The 20,464-nt window shown below is 41.6% G+C and overlaps 9 protein-coding genes across 9 annotated transcripts; 4 read left to right on the top strand and 5 right to left on the bottom strand.

Annotated features, from left to right (window-relative positions):
- Window positions 1–473: 473 nt before the first annotated feature.
- On the top strand, window positions 474–2,729 carry FOA43_004626 (uncharacterized protein; the record flags this gene model as incomplete). Its single annotated transcript, XM_038924856.1, has 1 exon — window positions 474–2,729. One exon carries the CDS (start codon window positions 474–476, stop codon window positions 2,727–2,729), a length of 2,256 nt encoding a protein of 751 aa, XP_038780784.1.
- A 2,819-nt stretch (window positions 2,730–5,548) lies between these two features.
- Window positions 5,549–6,493, bottom strand: FOA43_004627 (uncharacterized protein; the record flags this gene model as incomplete). The annotated part of the gene is made up of 1 exon (XM_038924857.1): window positions 5,549–6,493. One exon carries the CDS (start codon window positions 6,491–6,493, stop codon window positions 5,549–5,551), a length of 945 nt encoding a protein of 314 aa, XP_038780785.1.
- A 1,071-nt stretch (window positions 6,494–7,564) lies between these two features.
- On the bottom strand, window positions 7,565–10,096 carry FOA43_004628 (uncharacterized protein; the record flags this gene model as incomplete). Its single annotated transcript, XM_038924858.1, has 1 exon — window positions 7,565–10,096. One exon carries the CDS (start codon window positions 10,094–10,096, stop codon window positions 7,565–7,567), a length of 2,532 nt encoding a protein of 843 aa, XP_038780786.1.
- A 1,103-nt stretch (window positions 10,097–11,199) lies between these two features.
- On the top strand, window positions 11,200–12,930 carry FOA43_004629 (uncharacterized protein; the record flags this gene model as incomplete). The annotated part of the gene is made up of 1 exon (XM_038924859.1): window positions 11,200–12,930. One exon carries the CDS (start codon window positions 11,200–11,202, stop codon window positions 12,928–12,930), a length of 1,731 nt encoding a protein of 576 aa, XP_038780787.1.
- Window positions 12,931–13,254: 324 nt separating this feature from the next.
- Window positions 13,255–14,742, bottom strand: FOA43_004630 (uncharacterized protein; the record flags this gene model as incomplete). The annotated part of the gene is made up of 1 exon (XM_038924860.1): window positions 13,255–14,742. The coding sequence occupies one exon, from the start codon at window positions 14,740–14,742 to the stop codon at window positions 13,255–13,257; it is 1,488 nt and encodes a 495-aa protein (XP_038780788.1).
- Window positions 14,743–15,156: 414 nt separating this feature from the next.
- FOA43_004631 (uncharacterized protein) lies at window positions 15,157–15,480 on the top strand (the record flags this gene model as incomplete). Its single annotated transcript, XM_038924861.1, has 1 exon — window positions 15,157–15,480. One exon carries the CDS (start codon window positions 15,157–15,159, stop codon window positions 15,478–15,480), a length of 324 nt encoding a protein of 107 aa, XP_038780789.1.
- Window positions 15,481–15,592: 112 nt separating this feature from the next.
- On the bottom strand, window positions 15,593–17,251 carry FOA43_004632 (uncharacterized protein; the record flags this gene model as incomplete). Its single annotated transcript, XM_038924862.1, has 1 exon — window positions 15,593–17,251. The coding sequence occupies one exon, from the start codon at window positions 17,249–17,251 to the stop codon at window positions 15,593–15,595; it is 1,659 nt and encodes a 552-aa protein (XP_038780790.1).
- Window positions 17,252–17,537: 286 nt separating this feature from the next.
- Window positions 17,538–19,073, bottom strand: FOA43_004633 (uncharacterized protein; the record flags this gene model as incomplete). The annotated part of the gene is made up of 1 exon (XM_038924863.1): window positions 17,538–19,073. One exon carries the CDS (start codon window positions 19,071–19,073, stop codon window positions 17,538–17,540), a length of 1,536 nt encoding a protein of 511 aa, XP_038780791.1.
- A 536-nt stretch (window positions 19,074–19,609) lies between these two features.
- On the top strand, window positions 19,610–20,422 carry FOA43_004634 (uncharacterized protein; the record flags this gene model as incomplete). The annotated part of the gene is made up of 1 exon (XM_038924864.1): window positions 19,610–20,422. The coding sequence occupies one exon, from the start codon at window positions 19,610–19,612 to the stop codon at window positions 20,420–20,422; it is 813 nt and encodes a 270-aa protein (XP_038780792.1).
- Window positions 20,423–20,464: the final 42 nt, after the last annotated feature.

Raw genomic sequence — 20,464 nt, forward strand, 5'->3', positions numbered from 1 at the left:
TAATGTACAGTAAAAGCCTTGATTTACGACGCTTCGATGTAATGGGTGTTGATTGAATCAGAGTGAATCAAACTGAATTATTAAGAATTAAACATACAATGGAATCAACGAATGAATACAAATGAATGTGGGAGAATTGAGTGTTTAGTATTCAGTATTCAGTCTTGAGCATTGAACATAGTTATGAGTAGAGAGATGCTTTGTTAGGATGCCTAAAATCTTGTCTTCGCGAATCATATAATAATACATTCTCCAACTCCGAAGACGTCAGATATTGTTGTGTTCGATTGAACCAAATAACAATACAACAGTCGTCATCGATTGATGAGAGATATAGACAGTTAGAACTTCAGTATTTGCATACAAAGTAGAATAGTCCTTCTTGGCTGAGAGTCAGTCCCCTTAATAGGCATAGAGGAAAACTAGCGCGAAAATTTTTCTCTGTAATGCACACTATTCTTCTTCTAAGAAACATGTCACAAGCCACGAAAACCAGCTGGATCAAACCTGCTGCTACTGTTTCAACAAGAAAGCCAGTGTTGAAGCTTTACAATACACTTACACACTCCAAAGTTGAGTTCGTCCCTCAAAGAGATGACCAGGTTACATGGTATTCATGCGGTCCTACAGTTTACAATGTGAGTCACATGGGACATGCTCGTAACTATGTCACTATCGATATCAACCGAAGAATTCTACAGGACTATTTCCATTATAATGTGAAATTTGTTCAGAATGTCACCGACATTGATGATAAGATCATTGTTAAAGCTCGTCAAGAGTATCTTTTCGCTCAGTTTACAAAGGACTTACAAGGTCAGGTGACTGAATCGTTGATCCGCAAGGCCAAACAGGGACTTCTACAGTATGTGGCCGAGAATTTACCGGATTTCAAAGGTGATGTTCTTGCTGAGTTTAAAGCCTGGACACAGACTTTGAACTTGGACGAGTTGAAGATCAGTAAGCCAAAGGTTCCAATGCACGTAAAGGCCTGTAATGCTGCTGTAGATGCAATCAATGGAAATGCTGATTACTCGTTATTTATTGCCAATACGAAGGATGTTATCATGCCTGTTTTAGATGTTGAATTGGGGTCTACAGTGACGAATCCAGCTATTTTCAGAAACTGCGCAGCGTACTGGGAACGCATGTTTGATAGTGACATGCACAAATTAAACGTTTTACCACCTACAGTGATCACTCGAGTTTCTGAATACATTCCGGATATCGTGGCGTTTGTCTTTAAGATTGTAGACAATGGCTTTGGCTACGTGACCAAGGATGGATCTGTTTATTTCAACACTGTGAAGTTTGATAACGATTCTGAGCATTCATATGCTCGTAATCAACCTTGGTCCAAGCACGATATGGCTCTTATTGAAGACGGAGAAGGTTCTTTGTCTCTAGATCATCCGGAGTCAAAGATTAATCCTTCAGATTTTGCTTTATGGAAGGCCTCTAAACAGGGTGAACCTTCGTGGAAGTCTCCTTGGGGACAAGGGAGACCTGGATGGCATATTGAATGCTCAGTTATGGCTTCTGACGTCTTTGGAGAGCATTTAGATATTCATTCTGGTGGTATCGACTTGGCATTTCCTCATCACGACAACGAATGTGCCCAATCGGAGGCTCATTTCGGTTGTAAGCAATGGGTAAGCTACTTCTTACATACAGGGCATCTTCATATTCAAGGTCAGAAGATGTCAAAGTCGTTGAAAAACTTTATTACAATCGAACAGGCATTAAACAAGTATTCATCACGTGAACTACGGCTGTGCTTTGCATTGGTTCAATGGAACAATCCATTGGACTTCAAGGACAGTCTTTTGGCAGAGGCCCGTGGTGTAGAGTCTAGTTTGACGAAATTCTTCCAGAAAGTGAGAGCTTTGAACGCGGATAACGAGTCTAAGTTACAAAGTGGCGAACTTATTTCCAAGAGATATGGATCTTTAGAGAAACAGGTAATGAAGGAGATTGATGAATGCCGTAATAAGGTAGAAGAAGCGTTGTGTGATAACTTAGCTACACCATTAGCCATCAGAGCATTGACGGATCTGGTTACTCAATGCAACAATTACATAAAGGAAGTGGGAACAGAAATGAGAGTGGATTTACTTGTTCACGTGGTTAAGTATCTCACTAAAATGTTAGGAATATTTGGTTTTGAAGTGAGAGAAGATGAAATGGGATGGAAAGAAGGCAGTGAAGACTTTTCTAATGAAAGAGGTGTTGAAAGTATTGCTATGCCTTACGTTAAAGTGTTGGCACAGTTCCGAGATTTGGTTCGTCAAACAGCAATTGATAAAGGAGACTACAAGATTTTAATTGCAGCATGTGACAAAGTCCGAGATCGGGATTTGTTGAAGTTGAATGTGGCAATAGATGATCGATCGGGCAAAGAAAGTTCGTTGGTTAAGTTCGTTAGTGATAAAGAGAAGACGGAAATGTTTGAGCAGCAGGAGGAGAAGGCTAAACAGGCTGAAGAAGCCCAGAAGAGGAAATTACAGCAAAAGAAAGCTAATGAAGTAAAGGAAAGGGCTAGATTAGAAAAGGCTGGAATAGACCCTAAAGAGATGTACAAAGACGAAATAGGTTGCGGCAAATATAGCGACTGGGATGGTGACGGAATTCCCACAAAAGATAAGGAAGGGGAAGAGTTGAGTAAAAGTGCCAGGAAGAAGTTGATCAAGAAATGGAAGCAGCAGGCTAAGTTATATGGAAGTTTATGATTAAAGATAATCCGAATTTAACGGTTAAGTGGAGATCCGCTAATGTGTGTGTAAGGGGAGGCGATCAAATTTCACGGGATTTCTTTACCCCGGATCCTTTTAGTAGGTGGTGGAGTAAATGTCCGAGGGAACTATTTGACAACTCTTATTGGGCTATCGAGCTCAGTATTCTAGAATTTTATCCCAATTGGACACTGTGTTATAGCTTTCAATTGCGGTGTTTCTGAACCACGGTAAATTAGATCACCATTCACTAAATCAGAACTAGGGATCTTTCACAATTTCCTTTCATCGAATGGTCCACCGAAGCATTCACCTCAATTCAGTTTAAAGATACTCTTGATTCTGATGACGCTGGGGATCCTTTATTTCCGGAAGTCCTTCAATGTAATACATACAGTTTACTCTATAGTTGATGTTAAATCCTCTGCTTATATCCGTATGTAGCTTCATTTACATCCATACACCGGTGATAGAACACATCAGGAATTGAGTGACCTGCTATTGGCGGAATACACGTGATCCAAACAGGGAAGGCGTTAAGACTAAAGAAATGCAATGCGCCTGCATATTAAATCGACACAATCAACGAGCTGAGGACGAATAGAGGTCGTAAAAATACGGAGCTGACGGATTTCGGATGGTTATTATTAATTTTTTAGTTGACTGATTTGTGGGGAGAGCGCCGTCGTCCGCCGTCGTTTCTTTTTTTTTTAATTCCTCCAATAAGGTTCCGGAGTTGAACGGCGAGAAGACCAAATGGCCAAAGGCAATGGTATGATATGGTATGATATTAAATGATATGAAATGATCAGTAGATAACCGGGCGTAGAGGAGAGTTTTGTTTACTTCAGTAAAAAGACTTGAACATAGCTGTACGTATTCTGAGAAATGGTTGATCTTTAACAGATGGCTCCGTGCCTGTTAGAGAATTTCCGGTTAGAAATTTCGCCGTTGGAGCAGTTTCCCCGGTTCTTCGGTTGGAGTCTTCCATTCGAAACACCCCCACTCCGCCCCACCCATTTTCTTCTTTTTTGAGGAAGAAAGAATCAGCGCGTCGTCGGAAAACTTTTTTTCTCCTTCTTTTTCCGACCTAATATAAAAGCGGCTGATTTCCTGAGTAGCCGGAGTACAAGCGAGAGCATGCAAATATATAGTTTAACATTTACAGTAAAGGGCTCTCAACAATGTGTACACCCAACTATATCCGGTCTGATTCTCCCATAACAGACTTATCATTCTATTCACTCAAGCTGAACAACAATATCCCGACGACCTATGCTACAACGAGGCCCTTTGGATTCCAACCTTTTTCTAACGGCTCTTCTTTCTGTCCACAGAGACCTGCGCCAGTAAATATATTGGCGGCGGCAAATGCTGCGAGGTCTGCTGCCGGGGTCGAATTAAGGGGATGTGGAAGTGCGGGTCCCCTGTCTGCCACTGGAAGAACTGTTGGCGGTGCTAGTTTGCCTCGTGGTATGTATTCTTGTATGGGTCCATATGGTTCGTCCACCGGTTATAATAGTGCTTCGGACAGCCTTTACGGAACCTCACCTTCTCCATCTTCATCAGCATCATCTGTAACATCATCTGCGTCACCTATAGCTTCTTCCCGCGTGGTGGCGCTTCCAAAAATACAGCAGGATTATAAGAGACCTTCCAAATTAGACCTGTTAGTGCAAACTGCTACTTCGGCCGATCTGGAACCGCTACTTCCCTCATATACACCATTCACGGGCGGCAAGAGGTCATCTTCTTATCCTGCTGGATCATCACAAGTTCCGCGGCCACCTTCTTTATGCTCGTCTCACTCTTCTTCTTCTTCGCTTCCTTTACCACCTAACACGCCGCGGACGATCGTGGCTAATGCTGGAATTTCCTCTCAAAAACGCCCGATCGAGAATTCTGTCGAGGTTGGAAAGTATCATCATCACAAGCGGAAAAGATTATTTAGTGCGAGTACCAGTGATAATAGCAGTGGCTCAGAGCTTGAAACTGATTCATCGTCTAATGATTCTTCCAAACCTATTGCAATTAAGTTAGCATCTCCCTCTGTTTCTACTAAGAGGCAGCGTTCGGGTCCTTCGTGTGATTGCTGCCGTTCGCGAAAAATCAAATGCGATTCGGAGATCGTTATATTAGCCGAACTGCCGACCGGCTTGCCGTCATCCTCTGTGTCTCATATTGAGTCAGAAATCGCACACTGCCAATATCTCACTACAGATCCAGAAACTGGCTACCAATATTTCAAGATCGTCCAATCGTCTTCTTCCTCTTCCTCAACCCCTTGCAGAAGCATCGGAAACTTCAGCTTCCTTAAATTTAAACCCTGCTCCGCCTGCTTGAACAAAAAGTTTCACTGTCGCTTCTCCAAGGGATTTACCCGCAACGATATCATCAGATTTAACAAGTCGGAAAAACATAGACGCCACTCTTGTGGGGATGTCAAATGCGTGGTAGCTCAGAGCCCGGAACGAAGTATGGATGGCCGGGCAAGGAGTACTTCGGGTGCTTCAGAGGGAGCAGAAGGCCATGCTTATTTACCAGGCTTCTCAGCCGGATTCCCGGTGGCATCTGGACGTTCTCCAGCCAGTAGCCCCGCATCCGCCCTTGTCGCTTCCGGCCTAACCGGAAAATCTAGAGCTTCAAAAAAGACCTCCTGTGATATGTGTCGCTTTAAAAAAATCAAGTGTATCAAAATTGACGGGTCGTCTTGTTGCCTGAATTGTACCAGAAAATTACTAGAGTGTTCTTATGAGTAAACTTTGTATTAATGGAATGATGTCATGATTTTACACACCGTAATAATAAACCAATTCTCACTGAAATTCATTGAAGAAATCTACGACGTCCTGAATCGACTTGTCTCTAATCTCTGGCTCGCAGATGAAGAGCACGTGACGTCCTCCAGGATACTCAATTAGCCTCTTGTTCTCCATTCCTTCGACACTTTCAAGCTTCTCCATAAACTCTCTACTTCCTTTTATGTCATTTATATAGTCCGCAGTTCCATGGCAGATCAAAATAGGTAATTTCTTATCAATCTTCTCATAGCGCTCACTAGTCAATAGCTTCCTTCCGCGAAGAAGAAAGTCACGTGACTCAACAAGGGTCGCATATAAAGGATTACGTTCGTTACGGTCTGCGAGGTAATTCACATACTTTTCATCACCAGCAATGTAGTCCGCATGAAGGTCTGTTTTCACGTGCGCACCCTGAAGCCAGGGAATGGTACAAAGGGCTCGAACCAGTAATTCCGTCCATTTGCCAGGATAGGTCTTTGGATGGAGTAAAATAAGGGGACCAATGTTTGCAATAGCGGTTATCTTGGTACGCAGCTTGCCTATGGCTGCATAGTTCAACGCAATCCCACCGCCCATGGAAACCGTAAATAGGTAGAGACGATCAGGCTTGGACTCTTGGCTTAATACCTTCAAGTTGTATGCTATGAAAAAGTCCACAGCCTCGAAAGCAGTCTCATCACTTGCGGTACCCTTCTCGCCGTTAACAAGGACCGTTCTTCCCTCGCCGCGCTGATCGAAGTAAAAGACATCAAATCCGGCCTTGGTAAGCTGCTCCATTGTATAATAATATACCATATGGACATCTCTGTAGCCGTGAATAACGAGGATTCGGCCACGGTATCGCTCGCCTGTAAGTGTAGTCTTCCATGTGTAAGTGTAGTAGTTACAATCTTTGTAGGGGATGACCTTTTCGATCGGTCTGATTCCTTTAGGGATGTAAGGGGCTGATTCGTCGAGCATGTTTGAATTATTTGAAAGATGAAAAGGTAGCAATCAAGGGAAAGAGATGGTGTGTGTTGTTGAATTACTGTACATAAATATTTTTACACTTCGTTGATGCGCATATAATATTTTTTATGTCACCATTTTTTTTTAGGTCCTAGTGTATATATAATTTGTAGTGCTCAAATGTCACGAGACGTCACCTAGGTGTTCTTAAACAAAAATCTGAGTCTCATTAATATGGAAATAAATCTTCTTGACACTGGGTGATACATGTGTTTATTAACTGAATTCTTTCATCGTAGAACCTCTTCACTAATACAAATGGATTCAAAAGAAATGGGTTTCATTAGGTATTCTTTAGGTAGCGCATCACGATTCAAAAGAAATGAAAATACCATTTCTTTTGAATCCTATGGAATCATTTTTTTTTAAGTTTCCTATTTAGTAGTTCGGCCTTTGACAAATCAAACGAATTTATTCGAGTGACAAGAAATTACTAAATTTGTGTTTAAATAGGGATCAAGTCCATTATGGAATCGGTAATCACAAAAAAGAGTGCCAATCAATTTTATATTACTCTTCAAATGCATCTATTACAAAAGGGGTGATTGAGATATGCTCACTATACTATTTCGTATCTGAATCAGACATCATTTTATGCCATAGCCTGCATATTAATATATGCAGCACATTAAAAGTACAAATAAAGATATTTTCAAGCATCGTTCATAAGCATATTTTCTGAAGCATCTTTTACATTATTTATTGGCATATTATTTATCTAAGAATCCCAAAAACTTTCAGGAGTTTGGAAATTATGATCTATTATATTGAAAACAAAATCACTATGATCACTTTTCAGGTCATAAGACACCGATATCCATAATTTTAACCTCCATATTAGATCCTTAACAAAACAACGAAGTTGGTAATCTCATATTTTAAATAAATAGAAACTGGACTTGGAACTCACAAGTTTGTCGCTGTCCAAAAAAATTTACATATCGCTTAGTAGTAATCAAAAAATCTCCTATAAAAGGTATCTCAAGTTCTAATCAAATAAGTGCAGACAAAATATTCTTTCATCTATAGTCCGGAATAATGAACAGTGTTTTTAACATCAAAGTCTGCGCTCAAACGGACGTCTGCACTGCTGCTGCCAGCTAGAAGTTTATATTTGCCAGCCTCCAAGCACCAACTGTTTTCAAACTCATCAAAGAAAGAACAAGCTTCTTTAAGAGTCAAGTGGAATCTTACAGTCTTGGCTTCACCAGGTCTCAATTCAACCTTCTCAAACTGCTTTAGTTCCTTGACAGGTCTAGTGATTGATGGATCCAAAGATGCAACATAAATTTGGACAATCTCTTTGGCAGTGTATTTGTCACCTACATTCCTGACAGTCAGAGAGACTTTCAAAGATTCCTCATCAGCTGAGACCTTCAAATTGGTATATTCAAAACTGGTGTAAGAAAGTCCATATCCAAATGGGAATGCGACAGCTCGATGTAACTTCTCGTAGTACCGGTACCCAACAAAGATATCCTCGCCATACAAAACACGGCCATTTTCTGTATGAAAGTTCAAAAATGCTGGGTTATCTTCGTTTTTGTAAGGCCAACTCAAAGCTAACTTGCCACTTGGAACGATATCCCCAAATAAAACATCTGCGATAGCATCACCCATTTCATTACCTCCGTACCAGGCATGAACCAACGTGTCACAATCTTCTAACCAAGGCATTTCAACTGGGGTTCCTGATTGGTTGACCACAACAGTGTTCGAATTGGCCCTCAACACAGCAGAAACAAGCTCGTCTGTTCTGCCAGGAATACCCATGATTTCACGATCCATACCTTCAGTCTCCCACTGACCATTCAAACCAACACAAAGAATAACCCTATCGTGAGACTTTGCAGCATTCACAGCACGTTGAATCTGGTCATCTTCATCGAACACCTTAATGACACCAACTTGCATACTTCCAGAACCCCAATGCATTGATAACTTGGAAGTAGCATCGGATCCCCACTCCCATTTAAGGTGATATTTCTGGCCTACCTTTAGATGGACAACAGCAGTTTCTTCTCTACTTCCGACCTTGATTGAAGGGGCCACTTTCTGATTGGTCTTGTTGTCAATGAGTAGCTTTCCATCCATATACATAAGAGCTGTTCCAGAAGCTTGGCAACCAAACTTGTACTCCCCCGTCTCTGGTGGTATGTAATAACCTTCAAAGTCAATATAAAAGATACCCGTATTCTGATCTATGGCTGGATTTTCATAGTCAAACAAATTTGAGCAAGATGTATGAACAACTTTAATATCGAAAGGTTTTTCATTTGGTGATCTTTCTTCCGCTGGCTTATTGAAGAAAGAAGCTTTGACTCCTTTCTTGGATGGATCATGGTCATTTGTCATTGTCTCAAATAGGTTACAAAGAAATCTATGATTGTAGCAACCTGGTTCATAGGTGATCTTGTGACCAACTTTGTTTTCAATACCCTGAAGGATTGTAACAATATGGTATGAATCCATTGAAGCAGAACCTCCGCCTGAGCAAGAAAATGTAATGTTGGCATTTGGACCGATAACTACAATAGAGTCTTTTTTGGAAAGTGGAAGAACATCCTTCTGATTTTTAAGTAGGACAATTCCTTCTGCGGCAGCCTTCCTCAAAGTTTTAGAAGTAACAGGAGTATCATTCAATGTATCCTGAGTAAAGTTAAACTTTGTGGTACCTCTGCTTTCAACAGCAGACTTAATAAATTTCAAAACTCGGCGGCAACAGGCATTGATGTGAGTTATAGACAAGTTCTTCTCCTTGGATCCAAGCAAGTGCCTAACAATATCGCCTCTCCTGAATCTTGTAGGGCCAGGAAACTCGATATCTAAACCACATTTGATGGCATCAACAGTTGAATATGTTCCAAACCAATCACACATGACCATGCCGTCCCACTTCCATTCATCACGTAAGACACCCTGGATGAGTTTTGGACTCTCAGAACAGTGAACTCCGTTTATCTTATTGTAACTGGTCATAATACACTTAGGGTTGGCCAACTTGACAGCCCATCTAAAAGGCTCCAAGTAAATCTCCCTGAGGGCCCTCTCAGTAACGATACTGTCAGAACTCATTCTCTCGTCATCCAAATCATTACAGACAAAGTGCTTAACAGTAGCGGCAACTCTTCCAGTCCTCTGAATTCCAGAAACTATCGATGCTGTGGAGATACCGGCTAAAAATGGATCCTCACTGAAACTCTCAAATCCACGAGCTCCAAGAGGACCTCTTTGAATATTGGTGGTAGGACCTAAAATTGCTTGGGCACCTTTGTGCTCAGCTTCAATGGACATCAAATGACCACATTCTTCTAGCAACTCTCGGTTAAATGTTGACGCCAAACACGTACCATTAGGGAAGCAGGCAGAAGGAGTGGCATCAAAAAAGACGGTTCCTCTGACACCATTTGGTCCGTCGCTGACTCTTAAGGATGGAATACCCAACCGCTCAATTGCTTCAGTATGGTAATAATCATCGGCATGAATTAGTTTAATTTTTTCATCAGTAGTCAACTGATTCATCAACTTGTCCACGTCGAAGTTTAATGCAGTCATTTTAGTATAGATTTTAGTTTTCTTTAATTGGTTTCCAGTGTGCTTTTTATTGCAAAAATATACTTTTATGTTTATTATAAGAAATCGAGGGAAAGAACCTTATATAACATCCTTGATGAGCACAGTAGGCTACAAATCTGGTGATCAGCATCGGGGACAAAGGGGGCTTTGCCTCTATCTATCCTTCGGAAGATGATTGTTAGCATCCATAATTTCGGAAAACAGGGGCCCCCATCATCACCAAAAAAGCATTTGTATCGACCCACAATAATGTTGTCTCATCTAAATAATTTAACAGAGAGGGGAATTGTATCGGAACCACAGGCTCATAAATTATGGTGAAAATAAACCCAGAAATAAATCCGAAATGCAGGTTCAGAATTCAATAGAATAGTGTCGTATATCTGTTGGAGCTGCCTATTTTTTAGCTTTCGGAACATTCCTTCCGAAAGTTCCGTAGCGTGACTCAGACTCATTTGGCCTGAACTAATAATAAAAAGCAAAGACGTGCATTTAATGGAAGCTTGGCAGAAATTAAAAATGTGGGGAAACTAGTTTGATTTGTTGGAATGCTTCTTTCCTTTGCCAAAAGGGGATAGGGCCTCCGGGGTAAATGGCGAATTAATTACAGTTGTTTCTTTTTGCTTTCTCTAAATTTGAGGGGTGGAGAGTTGAAGGTAGCTAAAAACTCTCTCCAAGTTGTTATCTCTCTTAGAGCCGGTCATATTATTCAGTGCGGGGTATGTATAAACAATAGAGAATGCCGAATTGCCGCAAGTGGCTTTAGCGCACATGGTTCCGTTTGCAAATAACTTGGCTACATTAGTGGATAACAGCAATCAGAGCAAAGCCACCTACATTCTCGTTGTATGCTTTGAAGTTATGTCTTCGGTTGCAAAATGCTAATTTTGATTGGGGTAACGTGACAGAGGAGGATTCAGCCACTAAACTATGGAATATTTGGGAGAACACAAACAAATATGCTGCCCATATTTCTTTTAAGCCCAGTTATGGGTTTTCAATATAAAAGCAGTAATGTTTGAACTCTAATCCTGTAGATCAAATGAGTATGTCTTTTTTTGTATTGATTACTCAAACAATAAATGAGTTCTCCAAACTTAGTTGACGCCAGTGACTCTGAAAATAGCATCCACTCAACTGTGGATGAACAGCAGAGGGAAGACAACTCTCCATATGAAGACATAACTTCAAAAAATGAAAACCAGAATGAAGCTGCATTCAACATCAAGGAGGTCTTACCAGATTGGGGAGGAAGGAAATGGTATCAAGTGCGTCATATTCAAAAATTAAGTTTCATGATGTTCATTATTGCTTTGACTTCGACGAATAACGGTTATGATGGCAGTATGTTTAATGGTCTTTATGCCATGAATTCTTTTAACAATGCCATCGGTAACGTCAGTGGTGCAACTTTGGGAGCGCTAACTAATGGTATGGTGTTTGGCGCCTTTATCTCGTTTCCTTTTGCGCAATGGATGGTGGATAACCTTGGAAGAAAAATGTCCTTGCACATTGCAAATATCATCATGGTTATTGGAGTGATTATTCAAAGCTTTTCAGGAGCTTGGATTAAAAGCATGCCAGCCAACTATACCGGCAGAGATGTTTATGGTATGTTGCTAGGCGCCAGAATCATCATTGGTGCAGGAAGCAATCTCGGTGCTGTTGCTGCTCCTACTTTGATGAGTGAATTGTCATATCCAACTCATAGAGATACGTGTACTACATTTTACAATTGTTGCTGGTATTTAGGAGCTACAATTGCCTCATGGGTTTCGTATGGATGCAGAAACATCCACAATGATTGGAGTTGGAGAACAGTTACGGTTATTCAAGGCTTTTTCCCTTTGATTCAAAGTATATTGATTCCATTTATTGTGTCTGAGTCTCCAAGATATCTAATCTCAAAAGCAAAATTCCAGGAAGCAAAAATTGTGTTGAGACAGTATCATGCAGGAAATGAGGCGGAAGGTGAGGCATTGGTCGATTACGAAATGATGGAGATCCAGTTGGCAATTGATCAGGAAAGGGAAACTTCAAAGCAGTTTTCATATATAGATTTCATCAAAACTAAAGCAAACAAGAAGAGGTTATGGCTTGTTGTTTGGGTAGCTGTTTTCATGCAATTGAGTGGCAACGGTCTTGTGTCCTATTATTTGGCTAAAGTTTTGGACTCTATTGGAATAACATCAGAAAGTGAGCAGTTGGTTGTGAATGGTGGCTTGATGATCTATAATTTGGGAATCTCTGTCATTATGACATTCTTTATCATTCCTCGTTTAAAAAGAAGGCATGCATTCAATATCTGTTTGTTTGGAATGCTTTTGTGTTATATTATTTGGACAGTCCTTTCGGCAATTAACCAGCAGAGAAACTTCGAAGACAAACCCTTGGCCCAAGGAGTCCTTGCGATGATTTTCCTCTTTTATGCTTTCTACAATCTTGGCTTGAATGGACTTCCTGCTACTTATGTTACAGAGGTGCTACCATTCTCTTTAAGAGCCGGTGGTGTCAATCTTTATCAGATTGTTCAACAAGTTGTGAGTGTTTACAATGGTTTTGTCAATTCAATTGCCATGGATGCTATTGAATGGAAATACTACATTGTGTACTGCTGTTGGTTGGCAGTAGAATGTGCCGTTTGTTATTTCACCTTCATTGAAACCAGTGGTAGAACTTTGGAAGAGGTTGCTGAAACTCTTGGTGACGGATCTGTCGGAATGAGAGAAACTAGTGGTATTGCTGCTTTAGAAGCAGCTCGCAATGATGGCAAGAAGAGCACAACCGAGCATGTTGAAAATACAGAAAAATAAGGTGGCTATTTCCTCTTTTCGTTATGTAATGAACAACTACATTATTTCTTTGCTTGTTGATGTTTAAACGAATTGAAAAGCTTTGCTTTGTATTGATGATTTTATTTTAAGAGCTTGTGCATTGTAAACCTGCAGATACAAACTTCAAGAGCTCTCGGTAGCATTTTTCATGGGGACCTCTTCAACATTTGTAGGTACTTATAGACGGGTCTACTATATGAGAGAAATTACAGTTTATATTTCGAACAATCAAATCTATAAATGAAGGAAGGTTCCTATAATAATTTTGCATACTCGCCCGATTGCACGTGCAACCAAGTACGCTTATATGCTGGGTCTTTGAGGACGAGATCCCGATGGTGGTGGTGGACGAGGTCTCTTTCGTTGCAAAGACAACGAGATTGACCCAGGGGGTGGTGGTAAAGAAGAATGCATTCCCGGCGGAGGAGCCAAGTGGTGTCTCTTAGGCGGAGGAGAATTGTATTCCCCTGGTTTCTGAGGTGGAACACGGGGAAGATGGTTATCTGGAGGAGGACTATGAGAAACACGTGACTGGTATGGATGTGAAAACTGTCCTTCATTATTGACCCTTTCATACGGTCTTTTATAAGCAGGATCAAAGGGTTGCCTGTAAGATTGTTGGTAGGGCCGTTGATAATGCTGCTGGTAGGGCTGTTCATATGGCCGTTGGTATGATCGTTGTAATGATTCTTGAGACTCCTGAGACGGCGGTTGATACGACTGCTGATACGACTTATTGTAAGGCTTGGAAAAACCATAACCATGATTTGAAGGCCGTTCATTAGCATTCTGAGAATTCCAGTCTCTATCGGAATGTCTATCGGAATCACGTGACTGAAAGTCATTATACGTTGAATCAGGTAATCCGTTTTCGGCTCTTCTTGGGGCATTTGATGGTTCATGCGATGCTTCCAGTGGGAGAGGACCAGCAGATGGCTGCTCAGGGGCATCCTCAATCTCCCTCATCATACTCTCAAACTCTCTATCCATATTTCCTCCAGCGGCAGACATCTTGCAGTCTTTGGCCAAATGGCCTACATTACCGCATTTTTCACAGACAACACTGTTGATGTAATCAATACTGTTTTTATGAGGACAATCAAAACGGGAATGGCCTCTTTCCCCACAAAGACCGCATAAATGCTCCGATTCATCACGTAATGTACCGTTTAGGACGGCTAACTCTTTCATTTGATTCCTTTTCAGATCGTTCTGACCTGGTCCGCTGAAAACAGCTTTATCTATAACATCCTGACACATTTTGAGTGCCTTTTGAACCTGCTGCTGGGATTCACCGGTGATAAGACAGTGCAAAGGTTCGTCCAATCGCATCTTAGCAGCGGTAGATTCACTAATACGTCCCATTTTGACCGATCCTTTACCCCTAATTCCAATATGAGCGCCGCTTTCCTTCGTTATGTATCTTAAAGTGTTTCCTCGAGGACCAATAAGAAGTCCTACAAAGTTAATGTCTGGATATTTGTCAGTTGGCACTATCAGCTTTTCGGTAATCTTGAAATTTTTCTTGAACCAATCAGGAGGCTCGTATCCAGGGATAGTGTTAGACGCATAGTACATAAGTGCATCTCGTTCTTGTTTGCATTTGGTGAAAAACCTGTCTTCTGGCGTGTTAGTTCGCTTTCCTGTATTGTCATAGACAGGTGGAGGAGACGGAGATCTGCTTTCTGGTGTAGGGATGTATGCATCATGACCATACGAAGCTATTTCTCTGATTCTTGAAAGTGTAACAACGGCATCTATCTGCTCTGGTGTTAGAGTATTTAAAAGCATGATGAATCACTTTAATCTGAATGAGTTGAGTGATCAAATCCGAGAAAAGTAAAGAAAGAGTACTGAGAACCGTGTCGATTAGGAAAGCAACAGTGGTGAAAACTTGGCTGATATGGAATCACAATTTCTGATAGATCAAATGCTTAGTAAAATTTCTGCCGTCCTAGATTCATTCGATACCGTGGAAACAAGAAAAGAAGAGGAGGAATAAGTAGAAGAGGTGGAATGAGTAGAAGAGGTCGAATAGGTAGAAGAAGCTTTGAGTAACAAGGAAGAGAACTTTTAGTATAAATAGTCGACCCATCGATCGACCTTGATTTGCCTCGACTGGGTGATGATTGGACACTCTCTAAAAAATTTTGTATGGACCTGTTCTTATTCATCGATATCAACTACACTTACTTCTCCATTACCATGCCTTTACAGCAAGTCAGTCGGGTGGGCGGACCCAACAAATGCTTTGGACAATTTCAAAAAGCCATTGAATGTATGACAAACCCGAAGACCAAGAGTAATGACGAATGTGCCAACTTCAAGAATGACTACGTTGAGTGCCGTAGACACCGTGTCGAGGCATACAAAATGACCATTATGAAGGATCATTTGGAGAAAAGCCGTCCAGACTTGAACAAAGAAGAGGTAGGCGCACCTTATGTCAAGAAGAGAGATTTCCTTACTCCGAAGACGTTGGGGTTGGTGGACGGAGACGACCATGCTATTGCTGCACGTAAGTTCTAGACTACTCATACTTATTTATTCACCTATCTATTTATTCATTGATTGATTACGTCACTTGTAGATACACACTAATTAGTTTGTACATGATCTATAGATACAGTAGGAATGTGGCTCACGAACTATGCTTCATCATGCGTCTCCTGCGACCAAAACTTAACATATTCACCTCTTCCACCAACTTGCCGTCTTTGCTGAACTCCAACTTCTTTCTCTGTTTACCTAACGAGGAAAATAAGTCTTCATCCGAACCAGCAGTTTTGGTTTCCTCTGGCTTTTCTCTTCTCCGACTGCGATAACTTCTTCGAGGGACGTCGGATTCTTTCTCTTTATTTCTGTCTTCATCTCTTTCCTTTTCCTTTTCCCTTTCCTTATCCTTCTCTCTTTCATAAGGCCTCTCACCTTCTCGATCATCCTTTTCTCGTCCCCTGTAATGCCTGCGGAATGTATAGACTTCATTATTTCCTGCATGACGACGATTTCCTCCACGACTGCTCTTTCCAAAGCCTCTACTTAGACCAGCTTTACTGGCTTCCACAGGGAAATGACGCTTGTATTTGGACTTCGAACAAATTCCCTTAAATTGTTCACTGCTGCCAACTTTAGCTGTGATAGGATTCTCTCCGTACTTGATAATCCTGTCCACTTCAGCAATTACCCGGTACATCGCATTGGCGATTCCTCTTCTCAATGCAAACGGTGTCAACTTCACAAAGTTACGTAATTCTTTACGTGACTTTGAATCATCCTCATCAACTCCAAAGTACGAGTCATCAAGAATTTCCTCATCCATGCTATCGGCAAGTTTCTCCGCCAACCGGTCTGCAAAATTGTCAGCCTCTTCTCCTTCTTCGCTCTGTAAACCCATACGCTTCAATCTCTTTGCATCAGCCCTGTACTTCTTGATTCCTTCGTTACAGTACTTGAAATACTCCAAATGTGTGTTCCAGATACCTATAATGTTTCTATCGCCACGAACACTAAGAGTAACACCACATATATCTTTGGAAAGCAAATCCCTGAACAAATTGTCTTCAGAAATAAAGGTTCCAGAGATTAACTTCAACAAAAGTCTTTCCCAGATAAGCCCAATTCTCATTACACTGCGCTCATTTCTGAGTGGATTCTTATCACAAATAAAGTGGAACGTCCAACGACCTCCCTTTCTATTGACAGGATCTTCCCACATTGGTTTGACTCCTTTTTTGAAGAAAAAGAACTCCGTTCCTTTAGGAAGATCCTTAAATGGCATCAGATCAGACTCGCTTTGCCAGAACTGTTCCACAGAGTCGATTGTCTCTGTCGAGTCGTTCAGTGGAGAGCCTACCTTGGAAAAAAATACCGGGCTTGTACCTTGAAGGTATTGCTTCTCGAGGGTGGATGATTCGATGCGGTCTGGTTGATTCTCGTTTGCGTTATTCTCTTCCTTCTGAACGTCATCAGTCTTCTCAACCTCCTCAGTCTTCTCAGCCTCCTCGGTCTCTCCAGCCTTCTCGTTCTTCTCAGTCTTGTCAGTCCTCTGGGTGTCATCAACCTCATCAGCTACCTCAACCTTCTCGGTCTTCTCGGTCACCTCATTCCCCTCGGTCTCGCCTGTCTCGTGAGCCTCTTTAGCCTGGTACCGATTATGGTACCACATCACCCATTTCTCTGGTAAATAGTGTAACTCACCTCTCGTTAGTCCAGACTTCAAAGTCGACTGTGAAGGAGTCAACACAGGAGGAATGAATGAAGAGACAGACGATGATCTGGAAGAGTCAAAGAATTTCGACATGTTAAGAAGTAAAAGAGGTGAAGAGTAGTGGTGCTGATTTCAATTAAATGATTATCTGTGCAGTTATTTTCAAGTGTAATGTGAATTTGAGGTCTAATTGTACTTCCAATTGTACTTTCAGTAGTGATTTAGAGCCTATTTGTAGCTTTTGTTTTGTGGATACGACGAAGATAGTTGGTAAAGAACAAACGTCAATCCAAAGAGTAAAAAAGTAATTTATGTGCATAAAATAAGTAGTGAAAAATTTTAAAAGCTGCATTAGTCGCAATTAGAGACAGAGAGAGAGCTACATATCGCTCACCTCGCTTCTCTCACTCATTTCACTCATCTCACTGGGGGCATAACTGGAATATTCCTGTTCCCCAACGTTATTGTAGTCATAGCTGCTGTCCTGTAATGCTTTAGTACCTATAATATTTTCTGTTTCCGTAAATTCCCCATTACTAGCGGCCTTATCGTAATAATCGACTTTCAATTCGTGAAGAATGTCAAAACACTCAGCTAACAACGCCGTAAGAGTTGCCTGTCCCGGTGGTATCTGTCCATCCACTTTAAATATTCCATTGGCGGCATCGTTATCGATCGATGCCAATTTTAGTTGGTAAGGATACAATTCTCTCATGGAACTAATACCACCAGATTGTTTAAGATCAACAAGACATCTGTATATCGTAGAAAGCTGATTGTGTAACGGTTGTAATGCTTCGCTGACAGGTTCACTGGACTCTAATAGCTTGTAGATGAGAGCATAGCAGGAACGAAGTAGGAAGAGCAGTATCGACTGACCTTTATACCCGGGGCTACCAAAGAATCCAGCATTTCGGGACTTATCTATTTCACTCAATTGATTTTGATATGTGAATAAATCGACAGTTCTCAACGACCACCGTCTCGTTATGAGAAGATTGCTCAAAACCGAATGTAGGTTGACCAATTTATCGTAGATTGGAACCAAATGAACATCAATTTTGTCCTCGCCCATTCGAAGATTGCTGAGGTAATCGTGGCAGTCACCTAGTAAAGAGTTCAAAATAGAGGAAGAATTGAGAGCAGCTGTACCCAAGTCATTAGAAGCTAAAATATCACGTTCGTTCTGAAGTTTATCCAAATCTTTCGAAATCGTTTCGACCTGGCGCTCCTGTTCGATCTTTGATCTAACGTCAGACTTTGAATTCTTATCGGTTGAGAGTAAATCGAGGAGCTGGTACTTTAAGGAGAGTAAGTTATCCATAAGTTTACGGACCTGAGGAGGTAAACTGCCGATCTTCCTGTCCAAAATATCAAATTCGTGGTATGCAAGATGTAGTTTATGCTTGAGGAGTCTAATTTCTTCCTTGGTAGAAAGATTATCATCATTGTCTTCTGTATTTATAATATCGGATATCTCATCCAAGCGATCATGGATCGGTTTCAATTCCTGATGGGTATAAACTCCAGATTCGTTGAGGTGTTCTAGTAGCCTTTGAACGGTGGTGAGAGATGCATGAGTGGCTGGTGCAGTGTTCGAGAGTCCGAAGCTCACAAAAAATAGTGATAGAAGCTGGAATATCTCGTCAATAAGTAGATCGATCTGATTTCCAAAGGTTCCATTGGCCGGGGGTAGAGTGACAGTGTTGGGATTGATTTTTGCTCTGGCCTTGGCAGAGTCCCTGGTGCGTTTGAGCTCAGTCACAGACTCTAACACCTCGTGATAGATGGTCTCGATCTCCGTGTTGTTCGAGTACTTTGCATCCTTTTTGATCTCAGCAAGACGAGCACGGATTTTCACCAAAGTAGCGTAAACTTCCGATTCATTCTGAGGAATCGTATTACTGTAAGGCATTGTCAGGGGATAAGAAACAATGTGATAGTAGTCAATGCGAAATAGGGGGTAAAGAGCGCTTTTGTACAACCACAAAAAAAAAGCCCGTGAGTACGTGAGACTTCCGGGGAACCCCAGAAATAAAGAAGCAGGCTGCGGGGAGAAACACGAGAGGTCGGTCCGAACAAACGTACGAGCAGAGACTCGAGGAACGTACGAGGAAACCCCCGAGAAGACCCCCCGAGAAGACACAAGAAAAGTAGTGCTGCCGTCGCGGTCGCATTACCCGGCCTGTTGAAAGGAGTAAAACACGCTCGAAAAATTTTCAGCCTTGCACTATTTGGCTTGAACCAGAAGCGAAAGATGGGCAGAAGATGACGTTACATATGAGCTTATCTTCATACAACACTTTTTTTTTTGTTTCACATTAAGTTCTTCTTTTCACACCCTCTTTTGTCATGCTCGTTCTTTTCGTTCCTTTCCTATTCATCATATCAGTTGTGCGAGCTACACAAAGTGTCGGCTGTTACTCCAAGCTTCCATCTTCATGGACTAACATGGGTTCATATACCTGGCAGTCTTCGGCATATTGCGCCAAGCAGTGCGCTGGGTCGGACTATTATGCTATGACAGGTGGAAATGTTTGTTACTGTGGTTCTGCTTTACCCTCTACAGGCTCTGGCGCCACCTGTGATGTGACTTGTGACGGTTTCCCATCTGACATGTGTGGTGGTAGTGACACTTATAACATCTATGCTCAGGATGGTGTTAGTGTGGTGAGTCAGAGTGGCTCGGCCTCTTCAACAGGTGCAGATGCTTTGTCATCATCGACAGTTTCGTCAACGTCATCTTCGTCGTCTACATCTTCTTCGTCTGAGTCTGCTTCGGCCGGGATAACTGGTTCCACGGAATCCGTATTGACGACTGTATTGAACAGTAAAACCGTCGTTACATCGGTCACCACGGTGATTTCTTCTGCCACTAAAACATCTTCTACGGCTACGTCCACATCGGATAGTGAGAGTAGTAAGCAGAATAAGAAGAGCAGTAAAAAAGGTGCCATTATAGGTGGCGCCGTAGGTGGTGTGGCCGCTGCTGCTATCATTATAGGTCTATTGATCTTCTTTATTAGAAGAAAACACAACGAGGACTACGAGTCCGGTGACAATTCAAGCATGATGGTGGATGATGTGGCATATGAAGAGGCTCTCAAAACAAATAAGAATCCATTCGCTTCAGAACAAGATGACTACGCTAACAAGGTGATGCTAGGAAGGCGCCGTTTAAGTGATGGTTCTTTGGCAGATGCTGCTGACTATAACAGAAAAGTTCTTCGGGTCGCCAATCCCGACGATATAGACAAGCACTAACTGCCTTTTCTCTTCCTCCTATGTATTACACTTCATTCTTTA

This window comes from Brettanomyces nanus, chromosome 4 (genome assembly GCF_011074865.1).
Source record: "Brettanomyces nanus chromosome 4, complete sequence".
Taxonomy (NCBI): domain Eukaryota; kingdom Fungi; phylum Ascomycota; class Pichiomycetes; order Pichiales; family Pichiaceae; genus Brettanomyces; species Brettanomyces nanus.